Raw genomic sequence first — 23,101 nt, 5'->3', positions numbered from 1 at the left:
ATGAGCGGAAAAAGAAACATTTGCAGACAGTCTGATGGCTCGACATTTGGCAAATTGGCAGCGATTTCCTGTTTAAATGTAAATGATATGTGGGTAACTATATAAGCAGTCGAAGTGGGCTGATTTTGGTATAAACGGCGGAGCAATGAAGTGCACCATTTTATTGAGTTTTTTCAGCCTGATTTGGGTGAGTTCTTGCAATGGAATTCCCACTGTTCATATATAATCAAATACCTGATTTAGTTTGCTAGTGGAATCAAAATTGATTGCGAGAATACGGAGGCCATTAACGAGGAGCACATCCACTACTGCTGCAAGCATCCCGATGGGCACAATGATCTAATCGAAGGATGTGCCAGGGAGACCAACTTCACGCTGCCCAATCAAAACGAGGAGGCACTGGTGGACATCACGGCGGACCGCGCCATCCGAGGCACTTGTTTTGGCAAATGCGTCTTCAGCAAGCTGAACCTGATGAAGGACAACACCCTGGACATGGATGCCGTGAGAAGTTTGTTCACCGAAAGATTCCCCGACGATCCGGAATATGTCAAGGAAATGATCAACGCCTTTGATCACTGTCACGGCAAAAGTACGGAGTAGTTATTTCAGCAAGGACTTCTTGGCTAACTGATATTTTTCTCCAAAGGTGAGGAGAACACTTCCATGTTCCTGTCGAAGCCCCTCTTCAAGCAAATGTCCAAGCAGTTCTGCGATCCGAAGTCCAGTGTCGTCCTGGCCTGCGTCATCCGCCAGTTCTTCCACAACTGTCCGGCGGATCGCTGGTCCAAGACCAAGGAGTGCGAGGACACCCTGGCCTTCAGCAAGAAGTGCCAGGACTCGCTGGCTACTTTGTGAATAATGAAAATACCATTCTACTGCAATAAAGAACATTAAATTTACAATTTACGAGATTCGTATTATTTTGCTTAGACAGAAAAAATAAAATGCATTCAGAACTATTCTGTATATAACGATGTGTTAATGGTAAACAAATACTGCCCACTTGATATTAGTTAATAACGTATCTTTGGAGATGGTTGGATAACAATAAATCCATTTAATTAAATTAATTGTTGATTTAGCATGTAATCACCCACCATTACTTATGAACCATGAAAACACATGTGTTGAGAGCCATTGTTTTGCTTTAATCATTGGAAAATCATTTCGTTTTTCCAATTATAATGTATTTCCTGGGGGCAGGACTTGAAAGTGCTTACATAGTAGTCAGCACATCCTTGCACTTCCTAGCGAAGGCCAAGGTTTCCACGCACTCGGTGGTATTTGACCAGCGACTCGCTGGACAATTGTGGAAGAAGTTGTAGATGACGCAGGACATGATGATGCTCGAGGTCGGCTTACAGAACTTGGCGGTGGAGAAGGCCCTAACAATTGGAAGTGAAAGGAACTTCTCGGTGGCCTCTTCAGCTAAAATTTGGGAGTGAAAAACTAAGTTTTAAACTATGTCGATAGTGATGTTGTATGAGCTCACATTGTGTGTGGCATTTTTCGTAGGCATTCAGCATTTCAGTCGCGTACTCAGGATCTGTTTGATGGTACCGCTTGTAGTACGAGCGCACCTTGACCATATCCAGGGTGTTGTTCTCCATCAGATTGTAGTGATCGAAGACGCACTTGGCCCAGCAGGTGCCGACCATCGCCTGGTCCACGGTCACATCCACGATGGCCTTCTCAGTGGGACTGGGCAAATGGAAGTTGGTCTGCTTGGCGCAAGTTTCCGTCACTTCGTCGCGGCCATCCTGATGTTTGCAGCAGTGGTGAATGTTCTCCTCGTGAATGCGCTCCATGTGCCGGCAGTGAACTCGAACAGCCTCGAGTCCATTCTGGATAGAAACATGCACATAGGATTTAAAAGGAGCTCGAATACGGATCCCCGATTGACCTTGCTTATTATGTAAATCCGAACTAGTGCAGATAATCCAATAAAACCACCCTCAAACATTACCCAATCCGGAACAAATTGAAAACGGTGTTATGAGTACGTACCAAGAGCAGTGATATAATCACACAAATCACGAAGCCAGTTCTCAGCATGATGACAGCTTTCCAGCGGTTCGGCCTCAGTTTTATATGTCAAATGGTTCCCCTTTGATGGACAGCCCTAATGGCGTTTTGCACTGTTCGGCATTAATTTAATTCGCATCCATTATTATGGCAACAAACCTGGCGACGGAAAGCGAAATTATATGGAGTGGGACTGGATGTGGGTGTGGGTGGGCTAGTGAATCTTGCCATGGCAACGCCGGCAGTCAATTTGTTATTTATTTTCCGAGGCGGCTCTTTGCTCGCCTAATTAGTCCGAGATTGGCCTTTGAAATTTGATAAGCTGATTTTTGGTAGCCGAAAAAGAAAACTAAATCATGGGCAAAAAGGGTAAAGGAAAAGGCAACAAATTGGCCAAAATGTCCGAGGAGGAGCGGGCCAGGTATTTGCAAATGAGGGCCGACATGGAGGAAGAGACGAGACGCCGGAAAATGCAGCTCATTTCCATGTACATGAAGGTAACACGCCACGAATTTGCAGTAAATCAAAATCCCTATAGTTGGCTTTTCCCATTAAAATAGAACAAATTGAAAAGGGAGGATGCTTTTGGCCGACTCAATATGGCTAAAATCAACCAGGAGTGGCGCAGCATTTTGCGCCAGGTGAAAATCCAGGAGCTACGCCGCGAAATCGTCGATGTGGAGTCCTTCTTTCAGGAGGCTCTTAAGCGCAAGGATCAGGTGATCCATCGCCTCATTGCTCACATAGAATCCACCGAGGATATGTACGCCAATTTGCAGCAGTCACACATGGAGAACATCACCAGGATAGTTGGTACGATTGGGATAACCTCTTTGAAAATCACATTTACCATATTTGACATCTTTAATGATTGTTATCTTATTCCTTTACAATATTTAATATTTCTTATCCTCAAAACTAATGGATTTCCCAAACATATTATGCTTTCGTTAATGATACCATTGAAATATACGGAAATCCAAAAATTATTGGAGTATTTTGATGTACATAATATATACAATAAGAATTGTAAAGATAAAATTAAAATAGTCACAAACCATAAAACGCAACTAGGCCTCATTTCGAACCCATTTCTTTCTTATCCTTTACCCAGATACCCATAGAGATCGCATCGAGTTCTTTCGGACGATCTACGAGGACGACAAGCAGGCGGTGCTGAGCCAGTGGGAGCAGGACTCCGCCGCGTTCAAGGAGATGCATGCCCAGAAGCAGCAGCAGCTGGAGTGCGTCTTCTATCAGCTGGAGGAGAACACCGATGGCGGGATCCGGGACAACCACGAGCGCTTCTTGGACCGCTGCGAGGACCTAAAAAGTGGGGTAAGTTTACTCCTAGTTGAAGAGCATGTTGCCGTGCTCCTCCCAATCCTCGCACTGAGCCTTCGCGTACTCCGACATGCACTTGACCAGTTCCCGGGCCGCCGAGCACTTGTGGTGCCGGCCCCTTCCGTTGCTCTCCAGATAGCGGAAGCACTGCTGCACGGTGTCCGTGAAAAAGTTGCGCAGCTCCCGGTCCCGAAGGTCCTTGGTCAGGAGATAGCTCACCTTGCGCCGATCGGGCATCCCATTGCCATCCACCTGTGGTTGAGAATCGAGAGGGATAAGCTCCTGCTTCTCTGAAGGATTTCGACTTCGATGGTGGCTTTGAAAGAAATCTCTTGGAGCACCTACCATATTCATCTCCTCGAAAAAGCACTGGGCCACACACTGACCTCCATCGTTGCTGGTATGGTTCCTGCCATCCGATTGCCTTAGTCCTCGCTGCCTTCGATTGCCATAGCCGCCCCTGTTGCCGGGATTCCTGTCCTGCTCTTCCTGATCCTGATCCATTCCGTAACCGTACTCATAGCCATTTCCTTGCCGGCCCTGTCCACCTCGTCCTCGATCGTCGTCCTCGTCCTGGCGATGCATACAGTTGCGCACAGTTCGCTTGAGCTCCGCTTCACTTAGTCCTTCCTGGGATCTGCATTTCAGTGCGTAAATGGAGCAGGTGCTGCAGCTCAAACAAATTAACAGCAAAATCAACTGTTTCATCTTGGGAACTGAATGGATGAGCAGCTATGCCCACTTTATTTATAGTTCTGGGGAATGGCATCCAAATTACAGAGTGACTGACGCACAATGAACCAAGTCACATATCAATCTTCATTTTGCAATTGCGTGCAATGCTTTTCCATGTTTATATTTTAGTTTAAAGGTTATTAATAGTTTTTGAAAACATTTTAATCTGAAGACCACTTCCAGATGCAATTACAGCTGGAGCAGATCACCTCCAGAGGTGAAGCTCGGCTGGAGAAGCTATGGCAGGAGTATCAGGGTGTTCTGGCGGGCTACTGTCAGCACATCGAGGGCTTTTACTCGGAGTACGTGGATCTGAAGCAGAGGGATGAGGAGGCAGCCCTCCAGATTAGCCAGCAGACCCACGAAATCGAGCACCTGGTGGACCAACTGGCCAATTTGCGTCTGGTCTCCGAGGAGTTCTACATCAAGCAACAGGGCCAACTGGAGCAGCGGCAAGCCATCAAACAGCAGTTGACCGATCGACTGAGGGAGCTGCGCACCTGTGTGGAACAGGAGGTGTCTAGGGATCACCAGTTGTTCAAGCTGATGTCTGTGGAGAGCTACCATGCCTTGGAATTCCTCCAGGAAACTGTGGCCAAGGGCGAGACCTTGGCACAGCTGTCTGCGGTCTGTGCCAAGATGGAAACCCAGCGGGAGCGGATGTTTCAGTTGCCGGAAATATCCAAGGAGATTATCGAGATTCGAGATGTAGAGGATCAGGGTAATGGTTCCTTGACTGACCCAGCAACTGACCTTCTTAAGGTGTGTAAAAGCCAAGTAGGTAATTTACTTATTTAACATTTGTTTAACGTACCAGGACGAGGTGGCCGTGGTACCCCAAATGGAGTCCTTCTGGCGACGCGTCAACAACGTGGCCGTGGACGTGGCCTGCCTGAAGCAACAGAAGCGTCGCCTGGAGGCGGAGAACAGCCAGCTGAAGGCGCAGCTCCAGGACTATCTGGTCAATTTGAACATTGCCCACGGCTCCAATAGCCACGTCCACAGCTATCTGGCCCGGCGGCCCAAGAGCATGTCCGTGGACAGAGTGTCGCGCCTGCAGCTCCAGCCCAAGCTGGTGAAGAGTGCCCAGCCGACTGGTCGTCGCCCACCGGCGCCCACTCCACCCACATTCCACTTGCATCCGGGACGCAGCCGAGCGCCTGCCTTCGAAGCCAACCTCTCCAACGTGGTTCGTTCGAGGACTTTGGCTAGGGGAAAGATGAACCTGGCTAAAATGGAATAATATGCTGGACACTGTAATTATTTGATTATCGCAGGGAAACTATATTAAACAAACCACTCTAAATTTGTGTGGGAATTATTCTCTACCATAACAATCTATATATTTTGATAGTATTTTACAAATGGGATTACCTTCAAAATTAATTTTAATATATAAGTATTTAAGCAATCATATACAATTTATATAGATATTCAGAATAAAACTGAATTTTTTAATAACCATTCAAAATTACAATGCATACTTGTATTTAAATATTTATATTTTATAAATATCTTTAAACATAGTTGATATATCATTCGTTTTCAATTTCAATACAATAGAAAAAAATTATAGATTCAAATAGTTACTTTACGCGGCGTTACCAGATCAACTGATAAATGTGTCCTCTGGTATTTTCGAGTACTCCTTTTTGGTACACCCCAAAATATATCGATATATCGATTCCGGGCGTTGCGCTCTCAGATTTCCACAGACACGACCCACGTCCAATTGTGAGTTTTCGCTGCGCCGTGAATCGCACTAAAGAGCAGGAAAATAGTTAATTTCCAACAGTTAAATTGGAGTAAGTGTGCCCCCAAGAAAGTCCGATCCAACCGCCAAGCTTCCATTCGAAGTAGATACTCGTTTTCGGAGATTACAAAGTGCAGCTGCTGCGGATGTAAAGCAAATATTACAAGGAGTTATAGATACAACACTCTGTTATAGATATAGATACAACAACAAGGGGGGAAGTCCCAGGAACGGCAGGCGGTGCGAGCGAGAGGCAGCTAGAAGGGCAGTAAGTGCGAGTGAGAGGGGTGGCGGGGCAGTTCTTGTTCTTGTAATTTTACCAAAAAGAAATTTCGTTCGGGAAATGTGGAAAATGTGCGCGAGGAGAGATGATGGAGAAAACAACCCCGAAAAGCGAGCAATCGTCGAATAAATACCAACAAAAACTTACACTGCGCGGCTGATTAATAAAATCCATAAAAATAAAAACCAAATCAACGAACGATACAAAAAAGCGTTAGAAAGAAAGTGTGAGAACGTGAAATCAAAACTCCGAATCAGAATTTGGATTGTAAATTTTCGGGTCGGTGCGACTGAGACTGAGAGATAAACACAAAGGCAGATAAATACGGAAATAAAATTAATGGAAAACCAGCATAGACACATGTGTGTGGGTGTGTGAGTGTCCAAGTGTGCGTGAGTGTGCGTGTGTGTGCTTATCGCATGGAAATGCAAGCGTAAGTGGAGCAGGCGAGAAATAATTTCGAGTTTTGGACAGATAAAAACCAAAAAGCAAAAAGCAAGTAAAGCCCATAAATGCCTAGCCATAATGCCGCCACGCCTACATATGTAACAGCTGCCCACATTTCGTTAACCCACATACTATCACCTATCATGAATCGCAGGACCCAAAAACAACGCCAAAATGATCGCCGCTGCATTGGGTCATCTGTAGAGTCGTCATTGCAACAGCACCTCCACCATAAAATGCATCCCATGCATCCCGAAATCCACGCCATCGCCCGGAGCACGAGCACCACTAATAACCCATTTCGCAGTCGGAGCAGCAGGATGTGGCTCCTGCCTGCCTGGCTGCTCCTCGTCCTGGTGGCCAGCAATGGCCTGCCAGCAGTGAGAGGTAAACCCATCCTGGGTAATCCTCCCCAGGCGCAGTGGCTAATCCACATTCTCCCTACTCCTTTCAGGCCAGTACCAATCGCCGCGCATCATCGAGCATCCCACGGATCTGGTCGTCAAGAAGAATGAACCCGCCACGCTCAACTGCAAAGTGGAGGGCAAGCCGGAACCCACCATCGAGTGGTTTAAGGTACCCACCAAATAATACTTTTCTAACTTGAATCACCATTACACTGACAGAAGAGGGCTTTAATTTTATGTTTTCATATAAATATTGTACAATTATTAATCTTTAATTTTCAAAACAAAAATGAATTCAAAAGATATGAGTTATACAAAATATAAGTAGTTTTGAGTAGTTGTTTTTTTCCGTGTATCCTTCGAAACCGAATCAAATCGTAACTCAACCACCCCCTCTTCTTTCCGCTCTCAGGATGGCGAACCCGTCAGCACCAACGAAAAGAAATCGCACCGCGTCCAGTTCAAGGACGGCGCCCTCTTCTTCTACAGGACAATGCAGGGCAAAAAGGAGCAGGACGGCGGAGAGTACTGGTGCGTGGCCAAGAACCGAGTGGGCCAGGCCGTTAGTCGCCATGCCTCGCTGCAGATAGCTGGTAAGTTAGTCCGCCACTCCAGTCTGCAACTTGTCTGCCCACACGCCCAGCTTTGTCTCCGATTATAATGTGCTTTTTTGATATTTTTGCAATGTTTCTTCGCCAGTTTTGCGCGACGATTTTCGCGTGGAGCCCAAAGACACGCGAGTGGCCAAAGGCGAGACGGCTCTGCTGGAGTGTGGGCCGCCCAAAGGCATTCCAGAGCCAACGCTGATTTGGATAAAGGTGGGTTTTGAAAACCAGACTGCGAAAGTCAGTTGGCTAAACCGCTTTTTGTGCTCTTAGGACGGCGTTCCCTTGGACGACCTGAAAGCCATGTCGTTTGGCGCCAGCTCCCGCGTTCGAATTGTGGACGGTGGCAACCTGCTGATCAGCAATGTGGAGCCCATTGATGAGGGCAACTACAAGTGCATTGCCCAGAATCTGGTGGGCACCCGCGAGAGCAGCTATGCCAAGCTGATTGTCCAGGTCAAGCCATACTTTATGAAGGAGCCAAAGGATCAGGTGATGCTATACGGCCAGACTGCCACTTTCCACTGCTCAGTGGGCGGTGATCCGCCTCCGAAAGTGTTGTGGAAAAAGGAGGAGGGCAATATTCCAGTGTCCAGAGCGCGAATCCTTCACGACGAGAAAAGTTTAGAGATATCCAACATAACGCCTACCGATGAGGGCACCTATGTCTGCGAGGCACACAACAATGTCGGTCAGATCAGCGCTAGGGCTTCCCTTATAGTCCATGGTAAGATTAAATTCCATTAGCAAAGAATCACGTTTTAATCTTTAATTGTTTTCATTAAAGCTCCTCCGAACTTTTCGAAAAGACCCAGTAACAAGAAAGTGGGACTAAATGGCGTTGTCCAACTACCTTGCATGGCCTCCGGAAACCCTCCGCCGTCTGTTTTTTGGACCAAGGAAGGAGTATCCACTCTCATGTTCCCAAATAGTTCGCACGGGAGGCAGCATGTGGCTGCCGATGGAACTCTGCAGATTACGGATGTGCGGCAGGAAGACGAGGGCTACTATGTGTGTTCCGCTTTCAGTGTCGTCGATTCCTCTACAGTACGAGTGTTCCTGCAAGTAAGCTCGGTAGACGAGCGTCCACCTCCGATTATTCAAATCGGACCTGCCAATCAGACACTGCCGAAGGGATCAGTTGCTACTTTACCCTGTCGGGCCACCGGAAATCCCAGTCCCCGTATTAAGTGGTTCCACAATGGACATGCCGTACAAGCGGGCAATCGATACAGTATCATCCAAGGAAGCTCACTGAGAGTCGATGGTAAGTTGGCGATAAAATTCCTCGTTTCCATTTATTACAATATCATTTTCCCTTTAGACCTTCAACTTAGTGACTCTGGTACCTACACCTGCACTGCATCTGGCGAACGAGGAGAAACTTCCTGGGCTGCCACACTAACGGTGGGTTTGAGGGTTAATCCCCTAAACCATATGCAAAACTAACCAATCAATTACTGTCACTTTAGGTCGAAAAAGCCGGTTCTACATCTCTTCACCGGGCGGCTGATCCTAGCACTTATCCTGCTCCTCCAGGAACACCTAAAGTCCTGAATGTCAGCCGCACCAGCATTAGTCTTCGCTGGGCTAAAAGCCAAGAGAAACCTGGAGCTGTGGGCCCAATCATTGGGTGAGTGAACGCGGCGCACCCATTTAATGAGATCATCAATAAATTTGATTTTGTATTGCAGATACACTGTAGAGTACTTCAGTCCGGATCTGCAAACTGGTTGGATTGTGGCTGCCCATCGAGTCGGCGACACTCAAGTCACTGTAAGACAAGCGTTGAATATTTAAGTTTCCTCATGACTCACATCCTGCTATTTTTATATAGATCTCGGGTCTCACTCCTGGCACTTCGTATGTGTTCCTAGTTAGAGCTGAGAATACTCAGGGCATTTCAGTGCCCTCCGGCTTGTCAAATACAATTAAAACCATTGAGGCGGATTTCGATGCAGCTTCTGCCAATGATTTGTCAGCAGCTCGAACTTTGCTGACAGGAAAGGTAAGCTAACATAATCAATCACTAAAAGCGAAATTCGAAAACTAAATCATGTGTTTAAACAGTCTGTGGAGCTAATAGATGCCTCGGCTATCAATGCTAGCGCCGTTAGACTTGAGTGGATGCTCCACGTGAGCGCTGATGAGAAATACGTAGAGGTAAGTCCATCCTCTATTGTTTATAAACAAACCAAGCTTATATTTTCCATACCTTTTCGTCTAGGGTCTGCGCATACACTATAAGGACGCCAGTGTACCTTCCGCACAGTATCACTCGATCACTGTCATGGATGCGTCTGCAGAATCGTATGTGGTGGGAAACCTTAAGAAGTACACCAAGTATGAGTTCTTTCTAACACCCTTCTTTGAGACCATTGAAGGACAGCCAAGTAACTCCAAGACAGCCCTCACCTATGAAGATGGTAACAACGAGAAAGCTAAGTTAAGTGCTGGGTATTTATATTCTCTCGATTGTAGTTCCCTCCGCACCACCGGATAACATTCAGATTGGCATGTACAACCAAACAGCCGGTTGGGTGCGTTGGACTCCGCCACCCTCCCAGCACCACAATGGTAATTTGTATGGCTACAAGATTGAGGTCAGCGCAGGAAACACCATGAAGGTGCTGGCCAATATGACTCTTAACGCCACCACCACATCTGTGCTCCTAAACAACCTAACCACCGGAGCTGTGTACAGCGTGAGGTTGAACTCCTTTACCAAGGCAGGAGATGGACCTTACTCCAAACCGGTAAGTTCATAGACATTTTATTTGAATCATTTTATATCTTCTTATTATTCGGCAGATATCACTATTCATGGACCCCACCCATCATGTGCATCCGCCACGGGCACATCCAAGCGGCACCCATGATGGCCGACATGAGGGACAAGATCTCACGTATCATAACAATGGCAACATACCACCTGGCGACATTAATCCCACCACTCACAAAAAGACCACTGACTACCTATCTGGACCGTGGCTAATGGTGCTAGTCTGCATCGTTCTTCTAGTCCTGGTTATTTCGGCGGCTATTTCGATGGTCTACTTCAAGCGCAAGCATCAAATGACCAAGGAATTGGGTCACTTAAGTGGTTAGTGTTGTCTTTAACTAACTTATTTTCAATACAATATAACAAATTACTTTCTTTTCTAGTGGTCAGTGACAACGAAATAACCGCATTGAACATTAATAGCAAAGAGAGCCTGTGGATAGACCATCATCGTGGCTGGCGAACTGCAGATACTGACAAAGACTCAGGATTGAGCGAATCAAAGCTACTATCCCACGTAAACAGCAGCCAATCCAACTACAATAACTCAGATGGAGGAACCGATTATGCAGAAGTGGACACCCGTAACCTTACCACCTTCTACAATTGTCGCAAGGTGAGGATCGTATAAATTACGCCATAACACAATTACTTACAAAAAATATTCTTTCAGAGCCCCGATAATCCCACGCCATACGCCACCACTATGATCATTGGTACCTCTTCCAGCGAGACCTGTACCAAGACAACATCTTTAAGCGCCGATAAGGACTCGGGAACTCATTCGCCCTATTCTGACGCATTTGCCTGTCAGGTTCCAGCGGTTCCTGTTGTCAAATCCAACTATCTTCAGTATCCGGTTGAGCCGATCAACTGGTCAGAGTTCCTACCCCCTCCGCCAGAACACCCACCTCCGTCTTCTACCTATGGATACGCACAAGGATCTCCTGAATCTTCGCGGAAGAGCTCCAAAAGCGCAGGTTCCGGCATTTCTACAAATCAAAGGTACATTAATATATTCAACTAAATCATACTAAAGTTATTCTTTAAATAGTAGTTATTGCCTTTGTGTTCTGTGACTTACACTTTAATACCCTTGCAGCATTCTGAACGCCTCCATACACAGCAGCTCCTCGGGCGGCTTTTCCGCTTGGGGAGTTTCGCCCCAATATGCTGTCGCCTGTCCACCGGAAAACGTTTATAGCAATCCGCTGTCGGCAGTGGCTGGCGGCACCCAGAACCGCTATCAGATAACGCCCACAAACCAACATCCGCCACAGTTACCGGCCTACTTTGCCACCACGGGTCCAGGAGGAGCTGTACCACCCAACCACCTGCCATTTGCCACGCAGCGTCATGCAGCCAGCGAGTACCAGGCTGGACTCAATGCAGCGCGATGTGCCCAGAGCCGCGCCTGTAACAGCTGCGATGCCTTGGCCACACCCTCGCCCATGCAACCCCCACCGCCAGTTCCCGTACCCGAGGGCTGGTACCAACCGGTGCATCCCAACAGCCACCCGATGCACCCGACCTCCTCCAACCACCAGATCTACCAGTGCTCCTCCGAGTGCTCGGATCACTCGAGGAGCTCGCAGAGTCACAAGCGGCAGCTGCAGCTCGAGGAGCACGGCAGCAGTGCCAAACAGCGCGGAGGACACCACCGTCGACGAGCCCCGGTGGTGCAGCCGTGCATGGAGAGCGAGAACGAGAACATGCTGGCGGAGTACGAGCAGCGCCAGTACACCAGCGACTGCTGCAATAGCTCCCGCGAGGGGGACACCTGCTCCTGCAGCGAGGGATCCTGTCTTTACGCCGAGGCGGGCGAGCCGGCGCCTCGTCAAATGACTGCTAAGAACACCTAAGGATGAAGTATTTGGGACTCCCCGAATAGGGGGATTAGGATTAAAGATAGCATCTAGTCTAACTCTTCATTCATATCGAACTGGAAATCAGTCTAGGAACTGAGTGAACTCAAAGTTTCTGCATCAGTTATCAAATAGAATAATTGATGCCTGGAGTCCACTACGACATGCGTCTTGTCTGAAAACTGATGCTACCAGATAAAGAGAAACCATGTTGCAGTGGAATCTTCGGTACTACACTCAGATACACAAAACCACACTTGTCACAATCATGGGGGCATTGTGCAGCTTTAGCAATTACGAATTTTTCCATTATCACATCTACCAGCGTAGAGACTCATAGACAGGCACAGTGCCCCCCCATCCATGCACCACAGAAATGTTTCCCCAATGGGAAACGAGAACCTTTGTACTTAAGAGACGCGAGTGCTGTACGATAGATATTGCTTCATGAGCGCGAGGAGATAGTAATCACTACATAGCAGGGATCTGTGTCCCAGCAGAACTTCATTAAAATACGTACTCAAAGGAACTTATAGCAGATGATAAACCAGATCAGGCCATAGCAAGTACACACAAGACGGTGGTTACTCACGACGAATGTAGTTAGAACCAAAGTACACCATTTGTACAGCATGTTTTGGGGCTTTCGAATCGGTCCTAGTCAATAGGCTTGATAGCGATACAATACGATACGGATTACGATACTTGTATGCAAACTCTTTCATATCTACGATCACAATCGAGCACTTGTCTCCGACTCGAACTGTGGGGAGTTGAGTGGAGTTTGGAGCGACAAGTGAAACGGCAGTTGCAATGTTTAATGGTTAGTGCTTTTCTATAACAAGGAATAATATACTTCATTGACCCAGTGAATATATATATATACATACTAAACGACACACCACACTACTACTTACATACATAGCATTTAGACGAGTTGAGGAGCTGCACATGGCCAGCCGAACCAACCCCAGTTGTCCGTTCCGTTGTCCTGTCCCTGTGCAGATCCCTCCAAGACACAATGTTTTCTACAATCTTGCATTTTGAAAAGTCTAAAATGTACCTGTGATATAACCCCATTATACATTATAGTATTTTAATAATTTTTATATTTATGGTTTCCTAATTTTGAGTCGCGTTTTTTGTTCATTCTGTTCGATCAACGAGGAATGTTTGTTAGAAGTCCCCACACAGACGGATTTTTTTGGGCGAGTATATAGCATAATTTAGAACTTAGGCACGTACCACATTAGAAATGCAAAATGGATATATCATCAAATCAAATCGAATCGAATCGAGGTGGAGGAGAGAAACGCTCAGATAGTTCGGATCGCCGAAGAGGCCCAGCCACTTTTCCACTAAACCCCGGATCGTGAGTTGAATTGGAAAAAAAGGGGGCTCGGGAGAAGAAGTGGTTGGGCGTACGAGCTGTGGATATACGAAGTATCCAGGGGGACTAGAGTCAACGAATCGTTTAAACAATACTAAACACATATGCATTACACTTACCTATATAGAGATCATATAGCACCTAGAACCGCGCATGTATCAAATCAAATCAAAATATGCTTTGGCATACACTCACACAAATCCACTTCCTTGCTAGCCGCCCAGATCGGCCGGCATGTACATATATATATTATATATATACATACAACATACTCCTAACCCCAGTATCGAATCCAACTTGCTTGAGTTGAACTGCCCTTCCGTAGCCATATACATATAGAGAAAGCATAGTTGGGTCTGGGTTTTAATAATTAGCAACTAGATTCTAGCGTTGTGTAACGGGAGTATTTTAAAGTCATAGCGTAAACGAATTTTAAGAACGAAACGAACCCTTTAACGAAGCGGACATTTAATTTTTAGTGCGTAATGCCATAAACGAACTTTTTCAAAAGCAAAAATAATAACTGACATTTACTTACGATATAAATACTATATCTAGATATATACATATAGCATTTAAAATTACATAAACAATAAAGGAACATTTTACATATATGTGGAAATTAAGCCGTTTGTTTTGTATATCTGAAGTTGAAGTTCTTTAAAAGTTAGTTCCTAAAATGTACTCATTTTTAGGATGCCCTTCCTTTATCCTAAGTGCACACTTATTTTCGCATTTCCTGGTACCACTTCAGTTTATATTTGACCGATTCCTTGGCAGTAACGGTCTCCGATCGCCTGGCGGATATCAACACATGTACTTCTCCAGAATTCCTCTTCAGCTGCAGCGGAACTTTGCACTTGAGACGCCGACAACCCTTAGGATTATACCATGACCCCTCAATCCAGTTTCAGTTTACGTCGGTCTACCGTTCATGTGAATCTGGATGTGTAAGTCGCTCCACAGGCTGGACAAGTGTTAATTCCCAACGGGACTCTATAAACTCATGTATTCTCTTTTCAAATGAGTCCACTTCAAGCTGCAGGACACGCCCTAGGATCGGAAATTGGCTGCTTTCGTCGAAGAGGGGGACTTATGCAGATCGTTTTAAGATCCGAGATTAGATTGTGGGTGAAGGATGTTGAAGTGTGTTACCAAGCTGAGGGTTTCATATTTAAACTTATGTGGAAAAATTAGCCAAGAAGAACTTTTATTGACATTGAACTCCAAATCTGTTATCGATTTAAGGGTGATTTCCGGATAGCATTCAACACATGTTTGTGTGCGATCAAAGGCAAATTATGTGATGTACTGAAACAAATATGTCACAGCTTGACGGTAGTTTCTGATGCCGGTGTCCAAAATCCCGCTACCAGCACCCATCCAATGGATCACACCCTTTTGCCAGGCAAGAGGTCAGAGCCACGAAGCGATGTGAGCTGGAAGAGATGCGGGCAGGCCACAAATTGGTCAGAGCTGGCGATAGCATCAATTGGACTTCATGGCGGCGCCTTTTGTGTTGTTTATCCCACTCTGGGCTGGCACACTGGATCAACCGGCTCAATCTGGATGCATCTGAATCTGCATTTGGGTGGTGCAGCGAAGTGCTGTGGGATTTTTCAGCCCTTATCGATTGGGTCATTTCAGATCATAATAGCTAGGATATATAGAATAGGATTAACATGAAGTGAATTTAGATCACCAGCTCGATATCCTGGCAACTTAATGGAGAGGCATTTCAATAACTACACTCTCAATACATATATGTACGCATAGAGTGGCAGCTGTAAAACTTCATTTGATCTTTACCTGACTTCGATAATGTTCTGAAGTAAACTTAATCAATTATTTGGGGTAAGTGTGGAGTTGAGACATCAATTGGCAGGTGTGCACATTTGCGGCTGCGTATTGCATATGCAGATTAATCCGTATCTTGTATCTGCTGGCCGCAGATAAGACAAGTAGCTATGCACTTCGAATTCGCTGGGCTGGCCCATACATCGGTATATCTGCGTGGGCCATTTCCCTCATCCTCAGCTGCCTCATCTGCCCACGGAGATTGCATTTGGCCCGTTGCACAGCGACTGCGTGTTGCACCTTTTCCGCTGGCTTTTGCGTCTACCTGTGATGCCCCAGCGGCAGCTTTAATGATCGTGATCATAGTACGCAACGCGCAAAAAGGAGGAAAGGACGGGCCAAGATGACGAGGAAGAGCCAGCCGAAAACCAATCGATTATTATATGTGCCGCACTATATTTCAGAGTCGGAGTCGCCGACGGAGGACTGTGGCCGATGCAGAGTTCCAGCGAAGAGATTATTTCTGTTTTCGATGGCCGCCTTGACACGTCCAAAAGACTGATAGAGGGAGAGATTGGCCCTTTTTGGCCAAACCGGTTTGACAGGTAGCAGGAGCAAGAGACAAGATGCGGTGGAGGGGGGCAGGAAGGTCGGAGGTACGCACGCCTTGCTCTTCTGCTCGGCAGGATAATGACTGTACGACTGCAAGGGTCCTCGGCAGGAGGGCCGAGAAATCCTCGCAGGCTCTTTTCCCTGCACTCAAAGAAATCTTTGGTTCATTTGCCAAACTTTTAGCAGTACGTAAAACAATTTAATAGTTAGTAAAAAATCGTTTATACATATGTATATGTATGTAAACTATTTTAAACGTATACCAAGTACTTAACCTGGTTAAGCATGTGTAGATACTTTGTACCTGCAAAGTAGATTGGAATACAGATACATTATCTTTAGATGTTACAAAGTATTTATATATAATGCAATTCTAAATAATCTAAGTATGAAGAAATTAATATAAATTTAGTAACTGGCGACAGCCTGACTGTAGTTTTAATAGCTGCTACTTGACTCATTTTCTTTATGTAGTATGCTATTTTCTTAGTGTAGCATGCCTCTTCAAATACAGGATGCTGATATCAGTACATGTTTGATGGTGCGGGTGTGAGCGTTTTGGGGTCAGGTAGAGACTCAGATTTTCCCAGGTCCTAGGTCCCTTTCTCGATTTCGATCCTCGTCCCTTTTCTGTTATTTTTTTAGAAGGCAAAGAAGACGGCGGCGTTTTCCTTTTTTAGTGGGCAAATGCAACAGAGAGGGATAGATGGAAAGTGCATGGCTTTCCTAGTATCAATAACAATGCCAGTTCGCTATTGTTGTTCCATCCGCTGGATTTGTGCATCCCAATCTGTTTTCTGAGTTTCTGTGTGTGCGGCAACGTAGTTTCTGCTTTTTTGGAGTTATCGTTAATATTTTCCTGGAAACCGGGATTGTGTTGTTGCTGCTCTTGCGTTCGCAGGTAGCGAGCAGCGATCGCACTCACACAGATGCGATAGAGAGAGGGACGGCGAGGGAGGCGAGAAAGACAGGTACCTGCTCGACTTCGGAATGCAGCGGCAGCAGAAACAACAAATGCGTCGGAGTTTGGCATTGAGTTTGGCTCGACGGGTAAAGAATAACCTGAAACATGGAGCTGGGGTCCAAAACCGAAAAACCCGAAAGATAAATCCAAGCCTGGTCTTATAACCAGTGTTAGTGATGAGAGAGCTGGTGAGAAGGGAAATATGGTGATGCCTCTCTTATCATAAGATGCAGGAGATCCTAAGTAGAACGCAACTAATGTCGAGACTCAAAAAATATATATGATAAATAATAAAAGCAATGGGCCACAGATGAGTTGAAAAAGGTCTTCAAGCTTTAAGTTTCAGCAATTTTTAATGCTGCTTACGAGCAGTAGAGCTTATGTCTGAACCCAAATCATTTATGTATATAGATCCACCCGCGCCAAATATTTAGACTTAAACAAACCAAGCTGGCTAAAAATAGACTTCACCGCAGAACTTTTGATAAAGGATACCTTTTAATAAGAACTTTTGCCGAAATTCGCAAAAAAACCACGCGTTGCAATGATTCTAATAAAAATGCCGCAAAAAGTCAATTCCAAGTGCAATCGCAATGAAAGAACGACCGAACCGCACACACGGGAAATACAACACACTGAACGGACGAATACCTACTCGCTACTCTCTACTCGCTCGAGAGAGCGGTGAGAGCGCTGAATACGCTCAGATAAAAATATGACCAATACCAACACAAACCCTCCGTATCTGTATCTGCATCTGTATTTCAGGCTAAAAGCAAGGCGCTTTGCCGCTGCGAGTTCAGTTTTTCTTTATCATCCGGTTCGTGCACATCGCGTCTCGGCCGCAAGAACAAAGAACACACAAATAGAACTTGGACTTCCAACTACACACAGTGCTCGAGTTAAGTGCAGTGAATAACCACAGTGAACCCTACTAGTCTTCAACTAAGCATAAAAACAGTAAAATGCAGCTCATATAGGATAGCCAATCCAACAGTTAATTCCAAAAGTAGCAGTCAAGCGACAAGCCAAGTGTAAAAGCAAGAGTAGGAGATGGCCACCAACACGGAGCTGCTGCCCTTCCATCATCAAACAATCGCGGTGTTAAACAATCTGAATAGCCACTGTGGCGGATCCGGGAGCAACGGAGCGGCCACCAGTGGCGGCTCGGTGATTGGCGGAGCAGGAGCCGGAGGAGCGCCCAGCTGGGCAATGGACGAACTCTATCAACAGACTGAGCTGCCCGGTCTGACGCGAACCGGAGCCACCACCACCCACCACCACCTGCTGCGCTTCACGCCCTACGCCCTGCACCACCGACCGCCGCACCACCAGCTGCAGACCTTGCCGCCGGCCCTCTACTTGCAGCATGCTGCAGCAGCTGCGGCGGCAGCGGCAGCAGCAGCGGCCCACGCCCAGCATCATCATCACCATCACCACCATCTCCCGCACAGACCAGCATCTCCGGAGAGCCCGCCGCCGGTGGAGGGCACCCACATAAGCAACCTGTTCCCAGAACTCCTCGAGCAGATATTCGAGCACCTACCAGTGAGGGATTTGGGTCGGGCAGCCCAGGTTTGCACTGCATGGCGGGATGCGGCCTATGCCAAGAGCGTTTGGAAGGGAGTCGAGGCCAAGCTGCACCTTAAGCGCTCCAGTCCGAGCCTGTTCAACTGCCTGGTCAAGCGCGGCATCAAGAAGGTGCAGATCCTATCGCTGCGACGCTCGCTCAAGGATTTGGTCCTTGGAGTTCCGGCTCTGACCTCTCTAAACCTGAGCGGCTGCTTCAACGTGGCGGACATGAACCTGGGCCATGCCTTTAGCGTGGATCTGCCAAACCTCAAGACACTGGACCTCTCCCTCTGCAAACAAATCACGGACACGAGTCTGGGGCGGATCGCCCAGCACCTGAGGAATCTGGAGACCCTGGAACTGGGCGGATGTTGCAACATCACGAACACAGGACTGCTGCTCATTGCGTGGGGCCTGAAGAAGCTGAAGCACCTCAATCTGCGCTCCTGCTGGCACATCAGCGACCAGGGAATCGGACACCTGGCGGGATTCTCGCGGGAAACGGCCGAAGGCAACCTGCAGCTGGAGTACTTGGGTCTGCAGGATTGCCAGCGGCTGAGCGACGAGGCTTTGGGCCACATTGCCCAGGGCCTGACCTCGCTGAAGTCGATCAACCTGAGCTTCTGCGTCTCGGTGACGGACAGCGGACTAAAGCACCTGGCCCGGATGCCCAAGCTCGAGCAGCTGAACCTGCGCTCCTGCGACAACATCTCGGATATCGGAATGGCCTACCTCACGGAAGGCGGCAGCGGGATCAACTCGCTGGACGTCAGTTTCTGCGACAAGATCAGCGACCAGGCCCTGACACACATAGCCCAGGGACTCTACAGACTGAGATCGCTGTCCCTCAATCAGTGCCAGATCACCGATCACGGCATGCTAAAGATCGCCAAGGCATTGCACGAGTTGGAGAACCTCAATATCGGACAGTGCAGCCGGATAACGGACAAGGGCCTCCAAACGCTGGCGGAGGATCTGACTAATCTCAAGACCATCGATCTCTACGGCTGCACGCAACTCAGTTCCAAGGGCATCGACATCATCATGAAGCTGCCCAAGCTGCAGAAGCTCAACCTGGGCCTCTGGCTGGTCAGGTGATGCGTCCACCACGACTGCAACGCCTGTGCGGCGAAGGAGGCCGCTCGCGGCTCTTATAATTCCCAACCATAGATTCCGGGCGGGAAAGAGAGGGCAGACAAGATACACTGAAAACTCATAGCTTTCGTTTGCCATACCACACGCTGTACTACATTTTTTTCGTACGAATCGAGAAACGAGCAGAGAGGCACAAAACAACGCAGCAACAACAAAAAGCAAACAATGAGGCACACACACAACACGCACACACACTGGCAAGCAGGCAAGCATGTCGAGCGGGCGGAGTTGGGGCAAAAGGGACAGAGACAGACGACGTCGGGGGATAGTGCTGCCAGCTCAGCGGGTTTAGTGATGTTTTCGTTGTTAGAAACATGTTTTTTCTCGAGAATAGGTTTTGAAATGAGAAAATATCCTAAACCTATATTCTTTTTATAGTCGTACTTCCGTAACCTTCCATGTACAAGTTTTTATTTGAGAACATTCGGTCCTCCAAAGTTAGGTAAAGCCCCTTTTACACGACCTGAAGTTTCGTTGCAGTTTCTATGCTTAGAAAACATAGCTTTTGTAAAAGGGACTTTTGCAAATGTATACTAGTAATACTCACACAATAGAATTACTTACAAACAATTTTGACTTAACATAACTCTTCATAGCCAGAACTAGCTTTTTTCCCGCTGAGACCGGTCAGCGCTGCCCATGGAGCTCGCTCTGCTGCGTTGTTGTGTAGTGTTGTGTTCCTAGGGGGCCAGAGCGAGAGGGGAGATGCCGCTGGCGTCGGCTTACACGCACGCAGCGATAAAAAACGAAACAGAGAGAAAAAGAAAAAAGCAGGCAACAACAACAACTGCAGCTATGGCCGACAGCAACAAAGTGCATGGCGATGGAGACGCGCGATAAGCAGCAGGAGAGGGGCGGGGGACAACGCAGGGAGCAATGCGAGGAGAGTGGGCAGCACACACACACACAGACAGCATAAACACACCCAAACACGCATGTGTGTGTGTGCAATGCAGGCCGCAGTTAAGCAGATGCAAATAAATTTAAATAGTTTATTTTAATTCACGCTTCGGCTACAAAAGCCAGCGTCCTCCATTGCCACAGCAACAACAAAAGCAACAGCGATAAAACAACAAAATGAGAAAAGAAAAAAGAGAGGGAGTAGCTCCGCTCCGCTCTTTTCTCGCTCTCCACCGCATTTTTCTTGCCTTGTGCTGTGTGCTCCCTTTTTGTATCTTTGTATCTTAGTATCTTTTTGTTTTTGTGCCTCGGCGTTTTCTTCCCGACTTCGTTGCGAATTTGTTTAGTACAGCGTCGTTAGTAATGCCGTTTAATTTAGTTGATTAAAACGTAAACGTAAAATGTAACGAAAACTTAAGCGACAACAATGTTAATAGTAGACACTTAATGAAAATGCGTAAACTTAATTCTTAGTTCTTAACATTTGTCAAGCCACAATTAGTCAAATAACGAAAAGGGGAGAATAACCATTAACACAAGTTATAAAAACATGAAAAAACAACCTTGTTTAATAGCAAAAACTACACAAAACACACAAGAAAACACAAACGTTAAAGAAATTCTGTACATTTTTTATTGTTTAATTTATAAGTAAGCAAGCAAAAAAGAGAAGGTAACGATTGAAAAGAATACGCGAATTAATTCTTTTTTCTATTGTGATATAAAATGTATTGTATAAAAAAGAACACATAAGCAAGCAGCAACAAAATATTGCTAAACAATTACGTAATATTATTTAAGCAGCGAGGATTAAATTAAATAAATTAAAATTAAATCAATATGTACAATGTTATGTTAAGTCAGGATTATTCCTCCGATTCTCTGTTTTTCGATTAGTTAAATGAGCCCGAATTCGATGACCTTTTGTTGAACTGCAATATACTGAATGCCTTAATTCCATTTGCAAACTATATATTATACTTAACTATGTTGATTCTGAAAAACCCTTGAGTTTCGATTGCGAGTTTTCCCTAGATCTAAGTTATTTCGACAATTGATATTTCTGTTTTAGGAGGCGCAACCCCCAAAAAATTTGAGCGATACGATGTGGAAGGAGGAACGAAGAGAAAATAAATTAAATATGTATAAAAATTACAAAAAAAACCTGTCTGTGATTTTATTGATTGCACTGGGATGCTGCTGTTTATCTCGCTCGGCAAATGCGTAAATGTTTTGTGGGAAATTTATTTTATTCGGCACTACGTAAATGTGTGCGTGTGTGGGTTTCTGCATTTTGTAATGAACAAAGGGCCCAGCACTAATGCAATTGCAATGAAATGTGCAGCCAGCCAGAGATGCAGATGCCGATATATAAACATATGTGTATATACACACGCACACCAACACAAATGTGCGTGTGGAGCGTATGCGGTTGTGCAACGGACACACGCACACTCGCCCGCCTATGTACTGCAATTATTTATATTGCCTGCATTATGTATAGGCATCGATGCATTTACAAACACTTGCATTTATATACAAACACACACACACGCACGCACGCACACAGGCACACGTAGGCGCAGCTTCATATCCCTGTGTACACATAACGGTTTTACTTGCTTGCTAACTGCTTAAATTTGCATTAAATGTGCGTATGCAACAAGAGCTGTGTGTGCGTGATTATGTACACAACGCACACTGCCGCAAAGGTATAAGCATGTATATATGTACATATGTACTGGTGGGGAAACCACCCAATCGGAAATTTTATTCAATCGCCGGACCCCAAAATTAAAGCTTTAAATATCCCCAGGCATATTTGTCCCGAGCTGAAAACTCGGATTCGCCATTTGACGCAACGATCCGATTTGCCAAGAGGCTTAACCGATGATGGTCCCTCAGTCCAGGGAAGTGCAGAGCAGAGGTCGAGAATTGCAAAGGACTTTTATTTCATGTAAATCCATCGCAGCATAAGGGTTATCTTCTTACAAGATCAGATATTCAGGCAGCTTAGCTTGGTAACCTATAATAAAGCGCTTAGATTCAGATCGAGGCTTTAAAACTTCTGGTGTGCTATTTATTCATATTCTAAGTAAATTAAGAACTTGAATATTCTATAAAAATCTATTTATTATATTTACTTCTTTTTAAAAGTAAGAGTGCAAGTTATCATCTTAATTCTATTCAATTGTATAAGGTTTTGATCGGATTTGGTTAGGATCAGATTTCAGTTTTGAAAAGTTTCCACGTTCGGGGGCTTTACATCAAACTCTTCCAAGATTGTTAATTCCAAACCTGCAAGTACAATGACTTGTTCTAATACGTTAAATAAATTCCAATTTGGAAATTTCCTTTCAGCGTTTGGACTCCCTTCTATAGTACGTTGTAAGGTAAATCCCGGCATAAGGTTGGGTATTTCTAGTGCTACCAGCTGAACGGAGCTGAGCGGCCCGTTTAAG

The 23,101-nt window shown here is 46.0% G+C and overlaps 6 protein-coding genes across 6 annotated transcripts; 4 read left to right on the top strand and 2 right to left on the bottom strand.

Moving 5' to 3' along the window:
* Positions 1–145: 145 nt before the first annotated feature.
* Positions 146–888, top strand: LOC117137031 (general odorant-binding protein 68). The gene is made up of 3 exons (XM_033298236.1): positions 146–187; positions 244–592; positions 650–888. The coding sequence occupies exons 1-3, from the start codon at positions 146–148 to the stop codon at positions 856–858; spliced, it is 600 nt and encodes a 199-aa protein (XP_033154127.1). The 3' UTR covers positions 859–888.
* A 313-nt stretch (positions 889–1,201) lies between these two features.
* LOC117137492 lies at positions 1,202–2,078 on the bottom strand. The gene is made up of 3 exons (XM_033298971.1): positions 2,011–2,078; positions 1,496–1,847; positions 1,202–1,431 (listed from the first exon to the last, which is right to left on the bottom strand). The coding sequence occupies exons 1-3, from the start codon at positions 2,056–2,058 to the stop codon at positions 1,220–1,222; spliced, it is 612 nt and encodes a 203-aa protein (XP_033154862.1). The 5' UTR covers positions 2,059–2,078; the 3' UTR covers positions 1,202–1,219.
* A 306-nt stretch (positions 2,079–2,384) lies between these two features.
* On the top strand, positions 2,385–5,350 carry LOC117136522 (dynein regulatory complex subunit 2). Its single transcript, XM_033297467.1, has 5 exons — positions 2,385–2,525; positions 2,589–2,841; positions 3,143–3,366; positions 4,291–4,869; positions 4,925–5,350. Exons 1-5 carry the CDS (start codon positions 2,385–2,387, stop codon positions 5,348–5,350), a joined length of 1,623 nt encoding a protein of 540 aa, XP_033153358.1.
* Positions 3,353–4,080, bottom strand: LOC117136523 (odorant-binding protein 59a). Its single transcript, XM_033297468.1, has 2 exons — positions 3,718–4,080; positions 3,353–3,624 (listed from the first exon to the last, which is right to left on the bottom strand). Exons 1-2 carry the CDS (start codon positions 4,078–4,080, stop codon positions 3,379–3,381), a joined length of 609 nt encoding a protein of 202 aa, XP_033153359.1. The 3' UTR covers positions 3,353–3,378.
* Positions 5,351–5,809: 459 nt separating the features above from the next.
* LOC117138197 (protein sax-3) lies at positions 5,810–14,265 on the top strand. Its single transcript, XM_033300125.1, has 18 exons — positions 5,810–5,912; positions 6,745–6,977; positions 7,045–7,166; positions 7,410–7,590; positions 7,697–7,815; positions 7,876–8,329; positions 8,390–8,869; positions 8,927–9,009; positions 9,075–9,235; positions 9,297–9,378; positions 9,440–9,610; positions 9,673–9,765; positions 9,830–10,028; positions 10,084–10,358; positions 10,414–10,705; positions 10,768–11,000; positions 11,058–11,389; positions 11,487–14,265. The coding sequence occupies exons 2-18, from the start codon at positions 6,827–6,829 to the stop codon at positions 12,244–12,246; spliced, it is 4,188 nt and encodes a 1,395-aa protein (XP_033156016.1). The 5' UTR covers positions 5,810–5,912; positions 6,745–6,826; the 3' UTR covers positions 12,247–14,265.
* Positions 14,266–17,807: 3,542 nt separating this feature from the next.
* Positions 17,808–21,791, top strand: LOC117138198 (F-box/LRR-repeat protein 14). The gene has a single exon (XM_033300126.1). It carries the CDS (start codon positions 18,066–18,068, stop codon positions 19,680–19,682), a length of 1,617 nt encoding a protein of 538 aa, XP_033156017.1. The 5' UTR covers positions 17,808–18,065; the 3' UTR covers positions 19,683–21,791.
* Positions 21,792–23,101: the final 1,310 nt, after the last annotated feature.

This window comes from Drosophila mauritiana, chromosome 2R, assembly GCF_004382145.1.
Source record: "Drosophila mauritiana strain mau12 chromosome 2R, ASM438214v1, whole genome shotgun sequence".
NCBI lineage: Eukaryota > Metazoa > Arthropoda > Insecta > Diptera > Drosophilidae > Drosophila > Drosophila mauritiana.
The sequence above is the reverse complement of the archived record's forward strand: the minus strand, read 5'-3'. Positions and strand labels throughout refer to the sequence as shown.

What these genes read in the sequence shown, in the direction of transcription:
- LOC117137492 (XM_033298971.1), bottom strand. Translation starts at nt 2,058, where the DNA reads ATGCTGAGAACTGGCTTCGTGATTTGTGTGATTATATCACTGCTCTTG. An exon ending in TGATTATATCACTGCTCTTG is followed by an intron (nt 1,848 to 2,010) that starts GTACGTACTCAT and finishes GTTTCTATCCAG; the next exon opens with AATGGACTCGAGGCTGTTCG. An exon ending in CGAAAAATGCCACACACAAT is followed by an intron (nt 1,432 to 1,495) that starts GTGAGCTCATAC and finishes CCCAAATTTTAG; the next exon opens with CTGAAGAGGCCACCGAGAAG.
- LOC117138198 (XM_033300126.1), top strand. Translation starts at nt 18,066, where the DNA reads ATGGCCACCAACACGGAGCTGCTGCCCTTCCATCATCAAACAATCGCG.
- LOC117138197 (XM_033300125.1), top strand. Translation starts at nt 6,827, where the DNA reads ATGCATCCCATGCATCCCGAAATCCACGCCATCGCCCGGAGCACGAGC. An exon ending in GCTGTGGGCCCAATCATTGG is followed by an intron (nt 9,236 to 9,296) that starts GTGAGTGAACGC and finishes TTTGTATTGCAG; the next exon opens with ATACACTGTAGAGTACTTCA. An exon ending in AGCCCTCACCTATGAAGATG is followed by an intron (nt 10,029 to 10,083) that starts GTAACAACGAGA and finishes TCTCGATTGTAG; the next exon opens with TTCCCTCCGCACCACCGGAT.
- LOC117137031 (XM_033298236.1), top strand. Translation starts at nt 146, where the DNA reads ATGAAGTGCACCATTTTATTGAGTTTTTTCAGCCTGATTTGG. An exon ending in GTTTTTTCAGCCTGATTTGG is followed by an intron (nt 188 to 243) that starts GTGAGTTCTTGC and finishes TACCTGATTTAG; the next exon opens with TTTGCTAGTGGAATCAAAAT. An exon ending in TGATCACTGTCACGGCAAAA is followed by an intron (nt 593 to 649) that starts GTACGGAGTAGT and finishes TTTTCTCCAAAG; the next exon opens with GTGAGGAGAACACTTCCATG.
- LOC117136523 (XM_033297468.1), bottom strand. Translation starts at nt 4,080, where the DNA reads ATGAAACAGTTGATTTTGCTGTTAATTTGTTTGAGCTGCAGCACCTGC. An exon ending in TTTTCGAGGAGATGAATATG is followed by an intron (nt 3,625 to 3,717) that starts GTAGGTGCTCCA and finishes TCTCAACCACAG; the next exon opens with GTGGATGGCAATGGGATGCC.
- LOC117136522 (XM_033297467.1), top strand. Translation starts at nt 2,385, where the DNA reads ATGGGCAAAAAGGGTAAAGGAAAAGGCAACAAATTGGCCAAAATGTCC. An exon ending in GAACATCACCAGGATAGTTG is followed by an intron (nt 2,842 to 3,142) that starts GTACGATTGGGA and finishes TCCTTTACCCAG; the next exon opens with ATACCCATAGAGATCGCATC. An exon ending in GCGAGGACCTAAAAAGTGGG is followed by an intron (nt 3,367 to 4,290) that starts GTAAGTTTACTC and finishes GACCACTTCCAG; the next exon opens with ATGCAATTACAGCTGGAGCA.